Raw genomic sequence first — 22,112 nt, forward strand, 5'->3', positions numbered from 1 at the left:
TATAGGAATCTTGGCAGTATGTAAACACCCCATAACTATAGTCGCTATATTTATAGTCTGGCGGATAGAATTTCGATCTAACAAAAAGCGGAACCAATTCAATATATTGTAGACCAACAATCGAAAAGGTACTGTCAAATTTTATCAACAAAAAGGTTGATTATTCTTTCCTCGCCAATCGAGCGCAAATTACCAGCAACATCGGATAGGGGAAACTGTTCCCAACCCAAAGATGGTGTTAGTTTGCGTAGCCAAGCCTTGAGTCACGTGAAAAAGGTTTCCGAAGTTTTGTTCGCAATAGCTGATGTGCTCTTTTCTGTTCTTGATCGTGATTTGCTCGATTGGTTCCGCTATTTGACAGGTCGGACAGGACGGTTGTTTTGTAATCAGATGATGCTCCTCTCGAATACAGGATGAACATTGACACGACAAGCGAATGGACATTAGTTGAAATATGTAATGCTCTCTGTAGAACGCAAGCGAAAAAGATTCGATCCACAATATTTGATTTCACAGGATCGTATCTGCAGTTCCGAGCGAAGTGAAATTTCACTTCGTTTTGATCTCTAAAGGGTGATACGGTCAAAATTTGGTCAATATCAACTTGACGTATTTCTTTCAATTTTGCATTTAAAAAACCTAAACACCCCTCATTTTGAAGGTGTGTGTGTGTAGAATGTTGCTCCTATTTTGATTTTGGAATTCACTCTTCAGTTGTCAAAATGCCGTCCAAGCAAGAAGAGCAGCGTATCAAAATTTTGCTCGCGCATCGCGAAAATCCGAGCTACTCGCACGCAAAGTTGGCAAAATCGCTAAAAGTTGCCAAATCAACCGTTACAAATGTAATTAAAGTGTTTGGGGAACGTTTGTCGACAGCCAGGAAGTCTGGATCGGGGGGAAATCGAAAACCGGAAGCCGCTGAGACGACAAAGAGAGTTGCCGGTAGTTTCAAGCGAAACCCTAACCTCTCTCTCCGAGATGCCGCAAATAAGCTGGGTGTATCGTCTACAACCGTGCATCGAGCCAAAAAACGAGCCGGACTGTCGACTTACAAGAAGGTAGTGACTCCAAATCGCGATGATAAACAAAATACGACGGCCAAAGCGCGATCCCGGAGGCTGTACACGACGATGCTGACGAAGTTTGACTGCGTGGTAATGGACGACGAAACCTACGTCAAAGCCGACTACAAGCAGCTTCCGGGACAAGAGTTTTATACGGCAAAAGGAAGGGGAAAGGTAGCAGATGTTTTCAAGCACATGAAACTGTCGAAGTTCGCAAAGAAATATCTGGTTTGGCAAGCCATCTGTACCTGTGGCTTGAAAAGCAGTATTTTCATAGCTTCCGGGACTGTCAACCAAGAAATTTACGTGAAAGAGTGTTTGAATAAACGTCTGCTGCCTTTCCTGAAGAAACACGGTTGTTCCGTACTGTTTTGGCCGGATTTGGCATCTTGCCATTACGGTAAAAAGGCCATGGAGTGGTACGCCGCCAACAACGTGCAGGTGGTTCCCAAGGACAAGAACCCTCCCAACACGCCAGAGCTCCGCCCAATTGAGAAATACTGGGCTATTGTCAAGCGGAACCTAAAGAAGACCAAAAAAACTGCTAAGGGCGAGCAGCAGTTCAAGGCAAACTGGCTTTCTGCGGCGAAGAAGGTGGACAAGGTGGCTGTACAAAATCTGATGGCAGGGGTCAAGCGTAAGGCCCGGCAATTCGGATTTGGAAAAGCGGAAGCCTAACTGAATATTTTTCCTGAATTTTATACTAATTGAACTTGAAAAAGAAATTTAATTTGATTTTTTAAATAAACGATTTCACCGATTTACACGCGTTTTCCCTTGACCAAATTTTGACCGTATCACCCTTTATACAGGCTTTAAGCAGGCGAACGTAAATAAGAAAACGATCTTCAGCAGAATAATTCGGCGATGAATGAGTATAGGGGAAAGTGGGGCAGTTTGGCCACCTTAAGAAAATCATCACTAATCATACAGCATTCAGTGGAAAATTCGAATGATGTTTATAACCAAATGGATAGTTTCAAGCTCTATTTACATCATGAATACAAATAGAATATTAAAACTTAACTTTTGAATCTTATGCACGAAAATTTAAAAAAACATCGTTTTGTAACCAAAATTAAACCGTTGGGCAAGTTATAATCAATTCTGCCTTGTGCCGCAACACATCGTGGCACACTGATCGGCGCGTCATGGTACACGACAAGTATGACACAAAATATAATATAAAATGGCATCCCTGTTTTGTGTTGACATTTTGCCAATCGTTGCTAAGGTTTACTTCTTCGTTTTTTTTTGTTAGTGCCATTTTACAGCGAAATTGTCCCCAATCATAATCATAATCAAACCGATATCACTTTACGGTGAAGTGACAACTTGTCACTCACGGTTATGTGATTCCCATTTGATTTACACGGCAATCACTTCACCGTGAGTGACAATTGGACAATTGAATCGCGGTCTTAATGAACGCAATCGGAACCGGCGGCAGTTTCAGGGAGATTAATATGCGATTCCGGCATGACCAAGGATAAAAAATTTGAAGGAACAGGCAGATACAAGGAGGAGGTAATCATCAAACGACTGCAACCAGTATCGAGATTCTGAACCGACATTTGGATAAACCATGGACGAAGTACTCCTGCCGGTGGGCATTTTAAGTCGAGTCCAACCTATTTTTTGTTGTAGCATTGCCCGAGTAGCATGACGATATTGCATACAAGATTCACGTTTCACTTGTCGGTTGGGTACTTGGTTTTGGCAAACGTCTGCCAGAATGACGCACGGTAGAGAACTGTCTTCTCCTGGATGGATAGCTTCTGCCATCAGTCACCCTTCTCCTTTTAATTAAGTGTATTTTTCAACCGATTCGAGTATGCATATGTCATTACATCTGGTTTTGAAATTTAGTGCACAGGTAAAAAGTGAGATTACGGGACGCCACTGGTGAACACACAATCTTAAAAGTCATAAGTGCAGGGTTGCCAAACTCATGGGTTACTGAGACTGATACCTTGACTGCCACACTTCGGCACGTTCAGCACAACGCTTGACCTAGCTTTCAGCACAAATTGGGATGTGCAGAGTTGAATACCCCTTGCCGTTGGGGTAAAATGAGCACGCAGTTGGGAAGGTATGAGCAACCTTGTAAACAACGGGTAAGAATATTATGTTTTCTTGAGACTTTATGAAGCGTCAACAATGAACAGTTTTAGCATGAAAAGATATTTAACAGAAAACATTATTTTCTGCAGAATAAATTAAATTTCAGAAGTACTTACTATATTTTTTCGGTATTGTACGACTGATTTTTTACCAAAGGAGCTGTTTTAAAGCGTGATTTCATATGATACAGTCATATTTGTGAAATGAATAATGCATAATTGGAAAATGTGTTGAAATATCAGTGGTGCCCCGAATGGACTTAAGTAATATTTTGTTAAGAAAATCTTTGATGTTTATTAAAATCTAGAAAAAACATCGTGTCAGATAAGAAACCAATGACCACTTATAAGGCTGCTGAAGGAATATCAACGATAAGTTATACGAAACTACTGATAGACCTTATTTTCCGATTCAGCTAGTCTAACATTTTTCGAATATTTGCTCTAGAGAAAAGTATTTTGTTAGACTTAAATGAAATGGATAGTTGAAGTTGGCTGCAAGCATTAAGCCTGCAACAGATTTATTGTAAAATAAGTTCAATAAGCTGGCTTTTATGCGGGTGGCCACATTGCCCCACTTTCCCCTAACCGTAATTTAACTTTGGTGATCGACCAAGTTGATAAGACAAAGTTAGCTGCAATATTTTGTTTTCATCGTTTACTACCCATAATCGCATATCAATCCCATCTTTGCTTGATTTCCTATTTATATGGGACTGATATGCGATTATGGGCAGTTAATTACATATACGACAAAAATAAGATCCATATGTTGGAGTAGCGCAGAACCCTACCTAGTTTGCTTCCATTTGTACAGAGATTAATTTAGATCAAGCCGAAAATAGGTAGCTAAACTCACCTTGTTGTGATGGTTTTCTTGAGCAATGGAAGCAGGCTGGTAGTCCCGTTCGGCTTCGTTGGAGCCATTTTCATTTCCTAGTGGCAGCCAGATTGCAACGTTCGCTCCAAAATGCCAACCGGTGCGCAAGGAATTCCTTCCTGCTTGCCTTGTTTTCCACTTCAATTAGCACCGATGTCAGATCGCTACCGTATGTTTCAGTTACCCACACACACACGCTGACCGTGCAGTATGACGTGTTTGTAGGTTTAAAACAAATACACTCGCACACGCCCACACTAACGGTTCAATGCATTAACGGTTTTTTGTTGTTATTTTCTTCGTTTCATAAGTTGATCTTTGGAACTATTTTTCACAATTCACAATTCAACAGAAATAGATACTAATTGAGCACAAGCAACTGTAAGTTGATCCTTACCAGGTAATACATCCACTGCCACACTTTTTCAGACGCGACTAGCAAGACAATATTGCAGTTTATGATTCTGTCAGTCAGTTGTCGTTAGCAAATGTGGCTTGTTTTTGACAATCGTTGGTCACTATGATCAGACATGAAGAATCTCTGTAGGTATCCGGCGTATTTCTTTTTTCTATAGGTAGTTAGATAAAGCACCGACCCGATTGCGCTTGTGCTCTGAAACAATAAAACAAACGTCAACTATTAATGAACACTCCACACACGGATTTGAACTTCTTATCAATCTAACCTTCGATGACTTATGATAACATACACACGCACACATAAAAGTAACAAAACAATGGATAACAACAAAACAAGATCAACAACACAGCTATCCAGTTAAAGGAATTGGTTTCAACAAAACCAAGCTCCCGACTACCATCGTGGTCCGTCGCTGGTGAAATCTAGGTACTCTACTGGTTGGAAAAGACCTCCGGAGCAAGACTCGCGCGTTTTTCGAGAAAAGTGCTTTCTCACTATTCGTGTGAGTGCGAGAGAGAACGGGTGCACAGAACACCAGGAAGAAAAACACTGTCCTATTCGTACATCTGGCAAATCCCAAGACACAGACCCCATAGGCGAAGTAAATAACCGAAAAATGTACCTATACATGTATGTATTAAACGAAGAAGGATCCGAACAAGCTTCTTATTACTCCGTGTGTTTTGTGCCCTTCTGTCTTGTTCCTTGATGATCCTTTTTCATTATTTTTTTCACTCCTGGATCTTGATTCATACGCTGTATATTATCGGATATAGGGCTGCATGCAAGAACTTGTTACGCGCCAATCGAAGGGTGTGTGCGCAACATAAACCACTCCTGGGGGATCGACAACCACGGGCAAGCCGGCTGTTGGAAGTTCTAGCTCTGATATGTGGCGTTCAACCATCTCTAGCAGAAGGCAAGCAACAGACGAAGTGTCATTGGAATGAATAGCATAGAAACCAGATGATGACGATGACTTCTGAGAAAAGCGATGGTGATGATGATGACGACTGAGGTAGGCCTGGATTGATGGGATAGAACGAGTACGTGTGCGGGAGACGACCACGTTTACGGAACGAGCCTCTATTGTTATGGGATAGGGGGTTTGCCTTTTAAACAGTGTGCGCATTGAAAATGCACTCACGGATACTGTGGTTGATTAGATGGAAACGTTTTATAAAAAAATATCGGTGGGACAGTTCACTTAACACGACAGATGGCAGACCGGGTCTGACTGACCGTAGACCGTGGCGTATACTTAGGGAGCACGCCACTTTTTGATCCACCAATAATAATCATTTTACACCCACCACAAATTTATGAAGCGAAGTAATTATTTTATAGATTGCTGAAATGTTCTTATTGAAAATGATGGCCGTAAACTGCCGATATTCGCATATCAGTCCCATATGGAAAATCGTCATATTTGGAAATTCTTTGGAAGATATTTGTATAAGTTGTTGTTTTTCAGCTATTCATAAAACCTAGTAGTAATGACCAAAATAGTTTCGTTGCAAAATTAGTTTATCGTAATACAGTGCAGTTTTTTTTTTGAAGGATACGTAGAATACAATTAGGTGAGACTCATATGTGAGTACATTTTGAGACGAGGGCAAAAGTACACTCGCATACCAGGCCCACTACTCAATATCGGTTGTTTAATTATGTTGAACGTAATACCAACCGGTGGAAACTAACGATTTCAAATTGGCTCACTACTTATGACTAGCCTATTGGTCCCGAGCAAATCGATCAACGTACCCCCATTCTAGTCGAAATACAAGTACTAGGGGAAATGTATGTAATGTCGGCCTAAGTGTCCCTAATATGGGCCCATACATAAATTCAGCAATCGACTAAATTTTCAATAGCAACCAAAAATATCCATTAGTACCGTCCCAATGACGCGTTCATCTAGATACAATTGATAAATAGCAGATTTTTAGCGATGGGCCCAATCATAGATCCATAGGCAAACATTAGAGCAATTTCCCCTACTATGTTTGTTTTGATTCGCTATAAAAGCTTGGCAGATAAAGTGAGGGATTCGTGGATTTTCCTATGTTTCGAGGGGTGCATCGATTAGCTTGGGACCGAAGACAGTACCAGAGCTGAGCCAGAAGTTAAGCACGTTTCTTCAGGACCTTCTGGTCGTAGAGTTACCTCTATGGTTATACTAACTTGATCTAGTACAACGATTGTAATAAATACTAATTGAATCTAGAACTTAAAACGAGGTATTACCAACCGGTGGAAGTTAACGATTTAAAATTGGCTCACTACTTGACTAGCCCATTGGTCCCAAGCAAATCGATTAACGTACCCCATTCTAGTCGAAATTATAGTACTACACTATGTTTGTTTTGATTCGCTATGAAAGTTTGACAGATAAAATGAGGGGTTCGATGATTTTCCAATGTTTCGAGGGGTGCATCGATTAGCTTGGGACCGAAGATAGTACTAGAGCTGAGCCAAAAAGTTGAGCACGTTTCTTCGGGACCTGCTGGTCTTAGAGTTACCTCTATGGTATTACTGGTGAAACTCGGTTAAATACTCACTGCAGTCCGCCTATTGCACCGTTGATTGCATAGTTTGTCCGACGTAGTGAAATTTCTCAGCATAACATTGTTACGAAGCATTCATTGTCACGAGGCAATTCAGCCATGTAACGTGTCCGCGACAAGCAGGGCACGAAGATGATCCAAGTGATTGAGCTTTCAGCGTTTTTCATAGCTGGACAAATGAAACTGGTCTCTCTAAGTTAACATTCTCAACGCGTATCGCAGAAAGCGGCGTTGAACGGACTCGACTCTCTCAGTAACATTGTTGTAGTTCGGGCTCCAAACCACAGAACAATATTCTAGAATGGAGCGTACCAGGGAGCAATACAGTGACTTGAGAAATTCTCAACTGTTCTGAAGATAAAGCCCAATGTCCTTGACGACTTGTCTACGACTTTGGAGATGTATGTAAGTTGAGAGGCCTGGTTCTTTGTTTCGAGTAAAGGTTATGACTGAACACTTCGCTGGATTCACCATAATTCGGTCCAAATGGCACCAATGAGGTACAGAGAGAGGTGAAGCAGATCGTGAACTACTGTTGTATTAGTAAACCAAAAAATCAACGTGCACGCAATTCGTGACGTCACTTGCTTGTATCGTACAGGGGTTTTACTCACACAACTTAACCGATTGCTTCACCTCGGTAATCCATTTAATTGAAATGACACCAGCTGTCAAATGCTTCAAACTGACGTTGAAGGATTTTTTTTTTACTTTGATTTGTTTTCCGTCGATCTTGTTTTCCGTACTGAATACCAATGCTACCGATGCCAGGAAGGCAGCTCCCACACATGGACCCTACCTATAAAGAAACGCATCAAATCATGAATCGGGGACCAACGGCTTTACTTTCCATCCGCTCATATCTCGCCGATCGTCACTTAGTGGTAACCTATGGTGACTGCCTGTCCGACATTTTTGCAGCTACGTCAGGAATACCTCAAGGAAGTCATCTGGGACCGTTGATCTTCTTACTATACTGCAATGACGTGAATTTAGTTATCGAAGGTCCACGACTATCGTATGCAAACGATCTCAAAATCTACTCATGGATCCGCTCGATCGATGACTGTCAATTCCTTCAACGTAGTGGTGTAGTGGTACGCGTGATTGCATCTCACCCCAACAGGCCTGGATTCAATCCCAGTCGGGATGTTCTGAGGCATAACATCTCTGATCACGCCTTCCTTCGGAAGAGAAGTAAGGCCGTTGGTTTCCGGTTCATGAGTTGATGGATCGATAGGTGGGGTCCATGTGTGGGAGCTGCCTTCCTGGCATCGGTAGCATTGGTATTCAGTACGGAAAACAAATCAAGGATTTGCTTGTATAGAAGTTGAGTAAACGTTACCTCATATCGTATAGCATTTGAATACAGTTTGAGGCTGTATAAATGCAATGAGCAAAGCGTTTATATTGTGAAAATTATTAGTTGGGTAGTTGATGCAGAATGAACTGGTGACAAGGTGGATAGCAATCTAATTCCAGTATTGTTTTCAAATTCGGAAGGGGCTGAATCAACTGTATCGATAGAAAGCAGCAACGTGAGCTTGTCGCCAAAAGATTTAAAGTTTTCCGACCTTAGTGTCATCCAGCTTCGATACACGAAGACTATATAGCAGGGAATCAACGGAACAAGACTTCGATACTCAATTCAACTGGTGTAAAGGGTGATACGGTCAAAATTTGGTCAAGGGAAAACGCGTGTAAATCGGTGAAATCGTTTATTTAAAAAATCAAATTAAATTTCTTTTTCAAGTTCAATCAGTATAAAATTCAGGAAAAATATTCAGTTAGGCTTCCGCTTTTCCAAATCCGAATTGCCGGGCCTTACGCTTGACCCCTGCCATCAGATTTTGTACAGCCACCTTGTCCACCTTCTTCGCCGCAGAAAGCCAGTTTGCCTTGAACTGCTCCTCGCCCTTAGCAGTTTTTTGGTCTTCTTTAGATTCCGCTTGACAATAGCCCAGTATTTCTCAATTGGGCGGAGCTCTGGCGTGTTGGGAGGGTTCTTGTCCTTGGGAACCACCTGCACGTTGTTGGCGGCGTACCACTCCATGGCCTTTTTACCGTAATGGCAAGATGCCAAATCCGGCCAAAACAGTACGGAACAACCGTGTTTCTTCAGGAAAGGCAGCAGACGTTTATTCAAACACTCTTTCACGTAAATTTCTTGGTTGACAGTCCCGGAAGCTATGAAAATGCTGCTTTTCAAGCCACAGGTACAGATGGCTTGCCAAACCAGATATTTCTTTGCGAACTTTGACAGTTTCATGTGCTTGAAAACATCTGCTACCTTTCCCCTTCCTTTTGCCGTATAAAACTCCTGTCCCGGAAGCTGCTTGTAGTCGGCTTTGACGTAGGTTTCGTCGTCCATTACCACGCAGTCAAACTTCGTCAGCATCGTCGTGTACAGCCTCCGGGATCGCGCTTTGGCCGTCGTATTTTGTTTATCATCGTGATTTGGAGTCACTACCTTCTTGTAAGTCGATAGTCCGGCTCGTTTTTTGGCTCGATGCACGGTTGTAGACGATACACCCAGCTTATTTGCGGCATCTCGGAGAGAGAGGTTAGGGTTTCGCTTGAAACTACCGGCAACTCTCTTTGTCGTCTCAGCGGCTTCCGATTTTCGATTTCCCCCCGATCCAGACTTCCTGGCTGTCGACAAACGTTCCCCAAACACTTTAATTACATTTGTAACGGTTGATTTGGCAACTTTTAGCGATTTTGCCAACTTTGCGTGCGAGTAGCTCGGATTTTCGCGATGCGCGAGCAAAATTTTGATACGCTGCTCTTCTTGCTTGGACGGCATTTTGACAACTGAAGAGTGAATTCCAAAATCAAAATAGGAGCAACATTCTACACACACACACCTTCAAAATGAGGGGTGTTCAGGTTTTTTAAATGCAAAATTGAAAGAAATACGTCAAGTTGATATTGACCAAATTTTGACCGTATCACCCTTTAATAGTAGTCAAGTTCTATAAGATGAAATCACTGATCTTGATAAACTCAGAGAACACCAATTTCTTCACAACATGGCAATCACATATACAATTTTGACAGCATTCTGACTGTTGAACCAAAGATAGAGCGATATAAGAGCAATTCTAAAATATATCATAGTAAACCATGGTCCACAAATTATTTTGCTTATTACAGCGCTCCTAGTGGATGTTTTCGGAAGCTTTTGAACTCTATTTGTTGACAACAACAATAACAATAACAGCGTATTTTTTCAGTTCATAAAACGCCTAGGGGCATCCCACTCTAAACTTTGGTCCTAATACTCGTTAAGTATTATTAAATCCCTCGTAAGTATTTTAAAGAATTTTTAATCTTGGTTTTCTTCTCATCCTAGTAACATTTGTTTTTATAACCAGTTGTTATAGTGCAGTTGTTTATTGTTCGCTCTTAAACCTGGTAAGAAATCAATGTGCTCTCGTTCTTGTTTCCTTGATCTGATCCTCGAGATGGCGTACAGTCACCCCAGTATTGTGGGTCACCCACAATTATGTGCCATTTGATTAACACGCAGAACTGACTTGACCCAATAATAGTGACTAGCTAGCTGCTGGAGGTGACTGTAACTTGAAAGCAGATTTTGAACCCTGCATATTTTATCATCTATAACCACCATGAATGTTTACTGAAGTAGAGGAAGCATCCAAGAATATCGTATCATCATCCAAGAATTGTGCTGCAATTGCGAAATGCGTGGTATGTCTGTATCCGTCCGGTTCCATATCGAAAGGCTTTCATTTGATCCGCTCTACAAGCTGTGCTAAGATAGAACACCGGAGCTGGCTGAGTAGGCGGAAGAAATAGTGGAGATTGCCGAAAATAACGAAATTATGGAAAGCTTTCGATAGTGGCAGAAATATGATTCCGAGAATGATTCCTTGTTGGGCACGAAATTAGGACCAACCGTTATCCTATATCTAGGAAATGAAAGGGTACTCTATCTTCTGACATGAATATTGCAACAAGTTGGTTTTGTTGGTTTAATTTATTCTTAGAGGTGATCCAGCTTACTGTATTATGTATTGTCAAGGCTAACGTTATTAAATAATAAAATTTAAATTTTGTTATTAGAATACGGCACCCTAACACAAAATGTTTCGTGGTAGGGTTAACTATCCCATTTCTGACCTATTAAGCACAACCCGCACTTAGTCTTTCTTAATCTAGTGCAGCTTAGCACCAAACGGAATGTTATTATTTTTATTGGCTTCCAAATTTATTTACCTTTCCGTACGTACCGTAAGATTTGATAAAGAGAAACCAATCGTTGAGATATTGTCAAAAGTTTAACACTGCTTCTTGACGCCAAACTCGGCCTACGGATTCTAAACTCGGCCTAACGCATTGAAACGCCAATGAATTCACTTCGGCCTATCGGATGAAGATACAACTTGATTCGGTCGGAGCGCTTCTTTTGTTTTTGGGAATAATGAGTGCAAACATTCATATCACGCGGTCTAATTGACTTCGTTCGGAAGCTTATTAACTAAAGTATCGTACCAAACGCATAATTGACGTGTTAACTCTGAAATCATGGATTTATTTGAAGTTTTCTGCTCGATAGGCCCAAAATGGGCGATTAGGCCGAAGTAGTTCTCTACCCTATCAGCGTTTTCAGCGTCTCTGTTCTTGTATTGGTGTGTTCGATTTCGATCTTTGATTGGTCTTGCTTCTCCTCAATTTTGTCCGAAAGTTTGCATTCGTATTCGGTCACTCTTTTGGATGCATTCAACTTGTTGAGATTCTTTTCTTCCATCTCGATCACGATAAGTTCCTTAAATCAGGAACAGTCAAGATCAACAACCTAACGGCGTTTCATTGATGAAACTGATCTGCTATTATGACTTTGTCGTCAATACCTGACGAATCACTCCAGGCTTTAGTCGCTTAAGGCTATGGGCCTTATTACGGGTGTCAGTACACGGTGATAAGGAAGTGATACTCATATTAAGAGCCGTGATTGTCGTACAAATCAAATGGGAATCACTTCACTGTGACGACAAGTGACACGTTTTCACCGTGAAGTGACATCCGTAATAAGCCCCTATGTTTAAAGTTTCTGCATAGTTCCGGGTGGACGGCCCGCAAATACTGTCCATTTTTTCAACGTCAGCACAAGGTAGCCACAGATAGAGTTCCTCGATGATGATGATGATGATGAACAGAACTCAGGTCATGGTTCAAGTAAGTGCAGAGGGGCTTCCTGGGGGATATCTTGGATACTGAAAATTGAAAGCTGATATATTAAAGGGTGATACGGTCAAAATTTGGTCAAGGGAAAACGCGTGTAAATCGGTGAAATCGTTTATTTAAAAAATCAAATTAAATTTCTTTTTCAAGTTCAATTAGTATAAAATTCAGGAAAAATATTCAGTTAGGCTTCCGCTTTTCCAAATCCGAATTGCCGGGCCTTACGCTTGACCCCTGCCATCAGATTTTGTACAGCCACCTTGTCCACCTTCTTCGCCGCAGAAAGCCAGTTTGCCTTGAACTGCTCCTCGCCCTTAGCAGTTTTTTGGTCTTCTTTAGATTCCGCTTGACAATAGCCCAGTATTTCTCAATTGGGCGGAGCTCTGGCGTGTTGGGAGGGTTCTTGTCCTTGGGAACTACCTGCACGTTGTTGGCGGCGTACCACTCCATGGCGTTTTTACCGTAATGGCAAGATGCCAAACCGGCCAAAACAGTACGGAACAACCGTGTTTCTTCAGGAAAGGCAGCAGACGTTTATTCAAACACTCTTTCACGTAAATTTCTTGGTTGACAGTCCCGGAAGCTATGAAAATGCTGCTTTTCAAGCCACAGGTACAGATGGCTTGCCAAACCAGATATTTCTTTGCGAACTTTGACAGTTTCATGTGCTTGAAAACATCTGCTACCTTTCCCCTTCCTTTTGCCGTATAAAACTCCTGTCCCGGAAGCTGCTTGTAGTCGGCTTTGACGTAGGTTTCGTCGTCCATTACCACGCAGTCAAACTTCGTCAGCATCGTCGTGTACAGCCTCCGGGATCGCGCTTTGGCCGTCGTATTTTGTTTATCATCGCGATTTGGAGTCACTACCTTCTTGTAAGTCGATAGTCCGGCTCGTTTTTTGGCTCGATGCACGGTTGTAGACGATACACCCAGCTTATTTGCGGCATCTCGGAGAGAGAGGTTAGGGTTTCGCTTGAAACTACCGGCAACTCTCTTTGTCGTCTCAGCGGCTTCCGATTTTCGATTTCCCCCCGATCCAGACTTCCTGGCTGTCGACAAACGTTCCCCAAACACTTTAATTACATTTGTAACGGTTGATTTGGCAACTTTTAGCGATTTTGCCAACTTTGCGTGCGAGTAGCTCGGATTTTCGCGATGCGCGAGCAAAATTTTGATACGCTGCTCTTCTTGCTTGGACGGCATTTTGACAACTGAAGAGTGAATTCCAAAATCAAAATAGGAGCAACATTCTACACACACACACCTTCAAAATGAGGGGTGTTCAGGTTTTTTAAATGCAAAATTGAGAGAAATAAGTCAAGTTGATATTGACCAAATTTTGACCGTATCACCCTTTATGTAGGTATTACCCGTCGAGTGTCTTAGGACTCAGTTTCCAATTAATAAAAAACAGGGTGTATCAGATCTCTGGTTCACGACTGGTAAAACGACCAAGGAGTTTACCCGGAATGTCCAACTGTTGTTTTTCCTGTTTAATTTAGACCAGTGCACAGTGGGCAAAAATTGACAAAACCGCGACTAAATTGAATATCTCGGCTGCCAAACGGTTTCAGTCAACATATTATACATATTCTCAAAGGAAAAATTCTGCTGAATCGATTGGTGGTGGTCTCATTGACGGGAGACTTTTGCGTACCAAGATAGAGGGCCAGGATCAACCCGAATTCCCGGTAAAGTAGGAAATGCCACTATTTATCGACATAATTTTACGCTTTACTTAACGTATATTACTGGAAATTGATAGTACTAAGTATATATGGTGTAAAGACACCAAATACGCCCTCAAGTAAACTCTACTGGCCTAAAGGAGGATCCGGAACAACCGATAAAGTGGTCACATTATAAAAATGATCCTAGAGCCTTGCGATTTTTTCTATGTTGTTCAGAATCAAGAGATCAAAGCGTATTTAATATGGAAACTATATTTTGGGGTATAGTGGCCATATTCTGGTTCTCCGAATAATCTGGATTGACCGATAAAGTGGCCACATTATAAAAATTGTCCTAGAACCTTGCGATTTTTTTATGTTTGTTCAGAATCATGAGATCAAAGCGAATTTTATATGGAAACTATATTTTGGGGTATAGTGGCCATATTCTGATTTCCCGGATAATCTGGATTGACCGATAAAGTGAATTCCGTTCAGTGGGACATCCGCTCAGCAGCCAAAAAATCAGTACCAGGACATCCAGCCTTCACTCACCTGGAAGGGAAGTTGGAAGCCAGACGAATTGCAGACTGCCTTGAACAACATTTCATTTTTTTTATAATGTGGCCACTTTATCGGTCAATCCAGATTATCCGGAGAACCAGAATATGGCCACTACACCCCAAAATATAGTTTCCATATTAAATAAGCTTTGATCTCTTGATTCTGAACAACATAGAAAAATTCGCAAGGCTCTAGGATCATTTTTATAATGTGGCCACTTTATCGGTCGTTCCGGATCTTCCTTTAGGCCAGTAGCGTTTACCTGAGGGCGTATTTGGTGTATTTACACCATATATACTTAGTACTATCAATTTTCAGTAATATACGTTAAGTAAAGTGTAAAATTATGTCGAAAGATACTGGCATTTCCTACTTTACCGGGAATTCGGGTTGATCCCGGCCCTCTATCTCCGTACACAAAAGTCTCCGGCCAACGAGACCACCGACAATCGATTCAGCAGAATTTTTCTTTTGAGAATATGTATAACATGTTGACTGAAACCGTTTGGCAGCCGAGATATTCAATTTAGTCGCGGTTTTGTCAATTTTTGCCCAGTGTGCAGTGCTTGCACACAATTGACAGTTCTAGACTGGGCTCTGGTTATTTAGACGGAGTCCTTTTTCATTAGAAACTTACAATTGCATATCCGTATGGCGTATTAGTGGGCACGGTTCCGATGTAGGCACTACACAAGTAGGACCTAAAGTATGCATTTTACGTTTCACTGGTCGCTCGTATAGCGATAACCACTGATGGGCAGCCGGATATGCGAATGTAGAAGTGTGTTTTCGCTATTAGGTAATATCTGAAATCACTGTAAATATCCACACAAAACCTCTGACATCTGCTAAAAAAACAAATGAAGTTTGTGTAGCAACCAAGCAAACAAACTAATGCTAAATATTTATTAAGTATTTTTATGTAATTGAAAATATTTATAGGTATCTTTGATATCAGTATGAACTACCACGAGAAATACAAAGTTTTGAGTGCCCAAAACATAAAATTAAACCGTGCAGGGATAACACGGGAGACAATTGACGAATGCATGGCCAACCTAAAGAAATCCCTCGACGGTGATCCTGCTTTCAACATCCTCAATTACGATGAGACAAATCTGTCGGATGATCCGGGTAAGAAGCTTGTTATCAGAAAGCGTGGCTTGAAATATTTTGAAAACGTGAGGAACTTCAGTAAATATGCCACTTCCATTATGTTTTGCGGCAGTGCAACTGGAGAACTGTTGCCACGATACGTGGTGTTCAAGGCAGAGCACCTATGGGACTCGAGGACACTTAACGGCCTCCAAGGAACGCGGTACAATCAACAATCAATACGAAACTATCGATTTTAAATTGGCTCACTACTTGACTAGCCTATTGGTCCCAAGCAAATCGGTTAACGTACCCCATTCAAGTATAAAGTCCAGTACTACACTATGTTTGTTTTGATTCGATATGAAAGTTTGTCAGATAAAATGAGGGGTTCGTGGATTTTCCTATGTTTCGAGGGGTGCATCGATTAGCTTGGGACCGAAGATAGTACCAGAGCTAAGCCAAAAAGTTGAACTCTTTTCTTCGGAATCTTCTGGTCTTAGAGTTACCTCTATGGTATAATCGAAGTGCTTCCGGCTGATTCGATGAAAAGATTTTCGACGATTGGGTTCAACCCACTTTTCCTACCAGCAACAAAGCATTTGAAAGGGCCAATTGTGCTAATCGAAGACAATCGTTCTTCTCATTTGAATCCAACGGTTATCGAAATTTGCCACCAAAAAGGCATAAGGTTCCTCTGCCTTCCACCGAATGCAACACATTTGACACAGCCGTTGGAACGTCGCGTACTTCGGGCCAATGAAGCGAGAATGGCGAAAGATTCAAGGACGTTAACGTGCTTCTCGTGAGGGTTCTAAGAATGCAACGATTCCAAAAAGCAGACTCGAAGGCCTTATCACCGATCTTTTAAAGGTACTGGCATCGAATACTAACCGTATTCTAATCTTGGGCTTCAGGAGTCTCCATAAACTCATTAGCCAGTTTCCCACTGTGGAAGTAAAAATCGATATGGTCGGACAATCGTTCAAGGAATTCCTAAAGAAGCATCGAAACGACATCATTGGCTGTCCATCTGGGTGTGCTGGGCGAATAAAAAATGAAATTTTCACCAGGAAAAAGTGTTTCACTTCACCCGATGACGTTCCTCAACGAGATCAGAAGCTGAAATCCAAAACTCCCACTAAACGCGGAAGGAAGTCCAAAGTTTGTTTCACCCGACTAAATTTCTAAGCAGGATCCCAACCCCTAATCGAAAACTCCCGCTAAACCTAGGGGGCGACTCTTTCTGTGATGCAGGAAATATTTTGTTTTGCTGTCGTTAACTGCGTGCACGCAGAGTAGATAGAAAGAATATTGATGGCGATTCTGAAGATTTCCTGCGATACAAGGAGATGCGAAAAATGATAGAAGATTTTTCGCTAGCGTGAGATTTTTCGAGGATCTACAATTGAGATTTAGATGTGTCGCCCCCCCCCCCTTGCGCTAAACGGGGAAGGAAGTACAAAATGGCCACGTTGTGAAGAACAAATTTGAATTGATTTATATTTTGACCTATATCTACAGAATGATACTATTTTTTTTCTAAAGTGTCAATCGAAATTTAATTAAACTTATCAAAATTTTCTAAGAATAATCGATATAACTGTCAAATTCAATCTATTTTTAAACGTGCAAAAAGTAACCCCCAAAGTCTCATACACATCCACGGTGAGCATATGTAAAAGTAAATTAAATCAATCCTCTATCCTAGTACTTTCTCAACGTCGGAAAATCTAAAACAAAAAGTGTCAAAAGCAGCCTCGCACGACTATATCGAACAAAGTCATAAGATTATTGAGGGGAATCTTGATACTAAAAAGTAAATCTGAAGACATTTTGAAATCATCCTAAGGAAATCCTTGAGAAATTTTCAAAGATATCCTGAGATAAGTTTAAAAGAAATCATTATTTAATTATTTTTTATATAGATTTTTCATACCAGCGTTCATTGAAAAAACGTTTCGTTTCGACCTCCCATATAAGACTCCTAGTCTTAAAAAAATGTCTAATTATGTAGCAACATTTTTGAGATCTTAGCACCTAATCAACAAGATATCGATAACCATCATTATTTATTAACGTTTTCTACGAAGTTCAATAGGAAGAACGAGAAATTATAAAACAAATCTGTCAAGTAGGATGGTCCGTCACCATGTATTTGGTCTGAGTCTTGCACCTCAACAGTATTTTCTCCAATCTGTGATCAATGTCGTCAATCACGAAGAAATTTGAACCCTAAATCGAACCAAAAATTGTACCTATACTGTGTTTATATACTTCCCGCTTCCTACATCATTTCTTTCGATCATCGTCATAACTTCCCATAACTGTCAGTCCCAAATTGCGCTCACTTACGCGATTCGCCTTGCTCTAATTGATTGTGCAATAAATAACGGAAACTGTATCCACTGTCTTCAATTGCTGCCTTTTCCGGGCCAGGGGGACCCGTACCAGCTGCTCATTTCATCCCTGGATCAATCCCTAAGTCGGATGCATCCTGAAGGAAAGTGAAAACGTCGATCCCATGCGTGTGTGTATGGATGCGTTGTTGTTTACTCACGACGCACGGTGCGCTTCTTCTTGCCAACCACAGAGGGAGGGAATCTTCAGCGGGCAGGTAAAGGATCTTCTTGATGCACCTTTTCTTAAGCCTTGTTCTGATTTTACCTGAATTCATTTGTTCCCCCTTGCCCCGTCCTTATACGTGTCCCACCAGAAACAAATGGTAATTATTAATCGCTCAAATCAAACTCAAAGTATACAGTAGAAAATGTATGTACTTGCGGATCCGGGATGGTTCCCCAAAAATCTAACATGTATTGGTGTGATCAACTGGTAATTTCCCGGTTTTTGGCAATAGAATAATGTATGTCAACAGGAAAAAAAAGATATGGTGACATGTTAACCTTCGTCAACAGATGGGACCGTTGGTGGACGGCGATGGGCGCTCCGACATCATGGGAACAAACGGCCGTTTAATCTTGTTTTGCTGTACATAGGGGACCTGTTCTTCCTCGGTTCGAAAACTTGCTGTGATTTTGGAAATTAGAACCGACCACTTTTTGGAGAGCCTGGCACTGTTAAATGGAACTCCGAAAATGACTGCATTCCCATGCCTTAAAATGCAAGGATTAGCGGTTCGCGCTTCCTGGTTCCCTCCAGAAGCGGATATATCGTTTTCCCAATAATCCATGAGCAGCATTCGAGTTGGCAAGTACAAGTAGAAGAAGCATAACAACAAAGTGCCTTGGACACATCACAATGCTTATTCAACTAGAACATAATTAGTGCGCCTGTCTGAAATTTAAATTTATTCCCTCCGACCGAACGACCTTCCGCGTCTCCATCGGCGACAATGACGGCAATGATGAGAAAAACCAGAAGTTCCCATTCGCGAAAATCGAGATCCACCTTTCCGGGGGAAGGCACCCGGTATGGCACAAACAAAAAGTCATGCTTCTTGTTTGTGTTGTTTGCCAGGATCCTTCATCGTTGTCGTCTTCTGTTTGCCTGCCTGCCTGCCTTAATAGATGTTGCACAATTCCTTGGAATCAAATCTGTGCGTTCGTATGGGAGATAGAAAGATATGGTAGAGTGCATCCTATGTATTTGCAATGTGGTGGATCTTTTCATTTGTTACAATTCATCGTCATGTCGCTTTGGGTTCAGTATATAGCATGGGATAGGATTTCCATGGTTCGTATATTGTATACAATCGTGCTGATCGCAATTTTGGCAAGTAGCTATAATGAGACTTGATTCAGATTCAAACTTCATGCACACCATTCGATTGGTTCAGTTGTATAAAATACTTAGTTACTGTGTATAAAATATGATAGTAGCACATCCTAGTAGCAAAACAATTCCATAAGATTGCCGTATGATAAAGTCCTAAGAAATTCTGAGACGAAGCTCAAAGGGATCCTGTCCTAGGCTATTTTGAGGAGAATGCTATGGGAATAGCGTTCTTTTAATCAAGGGATAATCAACTCCGCACACTGTGCCGAAACACAGCATGACACACTGTTCGGCACGTTAAACAATACAATATAAAACGGCATCACTGTTGAGTGTTGACGTTTTGCCAATAATTGCTAAGGTTGACTACTCGGTTGAATACTTTGTTCCAAAGTTTGATTTCTATTGTAATGATTTATTGATAATACAACTTGTTCGTTTGACGTTCAATAACAGAAGGAAGACATTTATGTCGTCGATAGGAGTCATGGCTTACTATTTTAATACTCCTTCTTAAGTTATTATTCTTATGGCTTCACGATTCATGCTCAGCTTTACGTGGGTTAATGGTTTCGTGAGCCCATCAACGAGTTGGTCTTCAAAGCATCTCGAATATAGTGATGCGTAATATCGATATGATTTGTTTTGTGATTACAACCACCAACTTTAGCAATGGCAATTGTGCTTTGATTGTCACAAAGGATCTTGATCGAACCAATCTCTTGGAATTGTGACATCAATCCTTTTCACCACGCAGCTTCTTGAACTGCTGCAGATAGGGCCATATACTCAGCTTCACACGTAAATAAAGCGATCGTAGGCTGCCGCACCAGGAAATCGTTGCACCCTGTAACTTGAATATGTAACCACTTGTTAATTTTCTGTCGTCCAGATCAGCTGCCCTGTTCGCTTCACTGTATGCAATAACTTCTTCGTTGGCATCCAGTTGTACACCAGTTTCATTCTCGAAGTTCCACTGAGGTAACACAACAAATGCTTGACAGCACTCCAATGTTGCATTCCTGGATTTGAATTGTAACGACTGAGAGTAACGACTGGTTCACAGCGAAAAGAACATCCGGTCGGGTATATTGAGCCAAGTACATTAGGCTACGGAATGTTGGCCATCTGGATCGTCTTGTCCGGGGTTTTTGGTGACATTTCCTTGTTAAGCTTTTCGGTCATCGATGTCTTCGTTGATTTGCAGTTAGACATGTTGAATTTAGTCAGCATCGCTTCAACATAAGCTTCTTGATCTAACGCAACGGTATCCTCAATCCGGCTGGTATGCATGCCTAAACAGCTCTTAGCTTCGCCTAGGTCCTTCATCCGGGAAGAACACCTTGACTTGCATAATCAGCGGGCCGTCAATGTTATAATACACACAGGAGTCATAGTTTGCCTGATTAAGACCAAACTTCTTCAGCATCGAATCCAACTTGTTGTTCCAGACTCGGCTCGACTGTTTGAATCCATACAATGCGTATAAAATCAAAGAGTCTCCTTCAAAAAATGAGTCTTAAATGTTGTTTTGGTATGTCGGAAAAGCATTCATCAATACCTGAGCAGAGGAAACGCATTATGAAAAGTTCTTCAAATCTTCCTGGAGTTTAGATCTTGAAGTTCTATAAGCCAAACAACATTTGTGAGATATGTTACAACAATATATATTATTCTCTAAATTGTCGTGGAGAAGTTTTACAGGTTAATCAAAATCTTGTTCGATTTCCACTCAGAATTTTGAGCATTTTGTGTCCACATCGACGGAGACTCATAACATCATATAAAATTGATAATTGTGTTTAAAAATAGCGTTGTTGGATTATCCACATCATTCCGGATATCTGCTCTTGAAGTTCTGCACACTCAACAAGATATACAATAGACTGATGCAAAATTTGACTTTTTCGCTCCACAGTTTCAAATCGGGTCGTGATTAGTCTCCAAAAGTTACATCTCATTTAGTTAGAAACAGACTTCGCACAAACCATTTGAAGTTTACTTGTAAATTACTATGGGAAATCTCAACTTTTTTTTCATTGCCTTTTAGTCTTTTTCCATATTGAGCTGCAAAACAGCTCGTTAGCTATTCTTATAGAAAATTTTCTCAGCTACAACTTTGCTGAAGATCGTTTCTATGTTAAACGAGACAGGAAATAGTTATTAAATATTTAAGCGATTGGTAAACGTATGACATGATCAAGCAGCTGCTCTGTAGGCAACACTGTATTTTACAGTGTGACATAGTAACCATAATTTTTGTGTCCTATTCAACGCCCCAGAAACACCAATGTTGCCTGCTGAGCAGTTGATTGAGCATGATCATAAGGCATCAGTGCATTGAACCATTAATAACTTTCGATCCTTGTATTTAATCAAAAAGTGGTCTTGAGCAAAGTTATAGCTGGGAAAATTTCCTACAAGTAAAGTTGAAAGCTTTTGAAGCAGACCGATATGGCGAATTATTAGATAGACATGAACAAAAATCTTGGTTTTACCATAGTAATTCCCATACAAACTTCAAATGGTTTGTGCCATCTCAGTTTCTCACCAAATGGTTTCAAATTTTGAGAGGTTAGTCAGGATCCGATTTGGAATCGTTTAAGTATTGTGGAGCGAAAATTTCAAATTTTGCATCACTCTAATATACAATGATTCAACGTATTGATAGAATTGGTAAACCTTCGTGAAGCGCCATAATATCATTGGTTTGGATTATTAGGTGTTCCATGGAGCTTGAAGATCTTTGGGAAGCCGTCAAACCCGAGAGGAAAGCGGGCGGA

General features: G+C 41.0%; 1 protein-coding gene across 3 annotated transcripts in view; it reads right to left on the reverse strand.

The window, feature by feature from the left end:
* Positions 1-22,112, reverse strand: part of CycB3 (cyclin B3) — a 44,190-nt gene that overhangs the window by 15,137 nt on the left and 6,941 nt on the right. For 2 of the 3 annotated variants that reach the window (XM_065234345.1, XM_065234344.1), the window contains exon 2: positions 4,047-4,680. In XM_065234345.1, the coding sequence (XP_065090417.1) occupies positions 4,047-4,120 (74 nt within the window). In that variant the 5' untranslated portion in view covers positions 4,121-4,680. Of the gene's footprint in view, positions 1-4,046; positions 4,681-4,753; positions 4,911-22,112 lie in introns of those variants that run through there. The other variant, XM_065234346.1, reaches the window with a different exon arrangement.

Source organism: Ochlerotatus camptorhynchus, unplaced genomic scaffold (assembly GCF_037179485.1).
Source record: "Ochlerotatus camptorhynchus isolate MF236.1 unplaced genomic scaffold, CSIRO-AGI_Acam_v1.1 ptg000433l, whole genome shotgun sequence".
NCBI lineage: Eukaryota > Metazoa > Arthropoda > Insecta > Diptera > Culicidae > Ochlerotatus > Ochlerotatus camptorhynchus.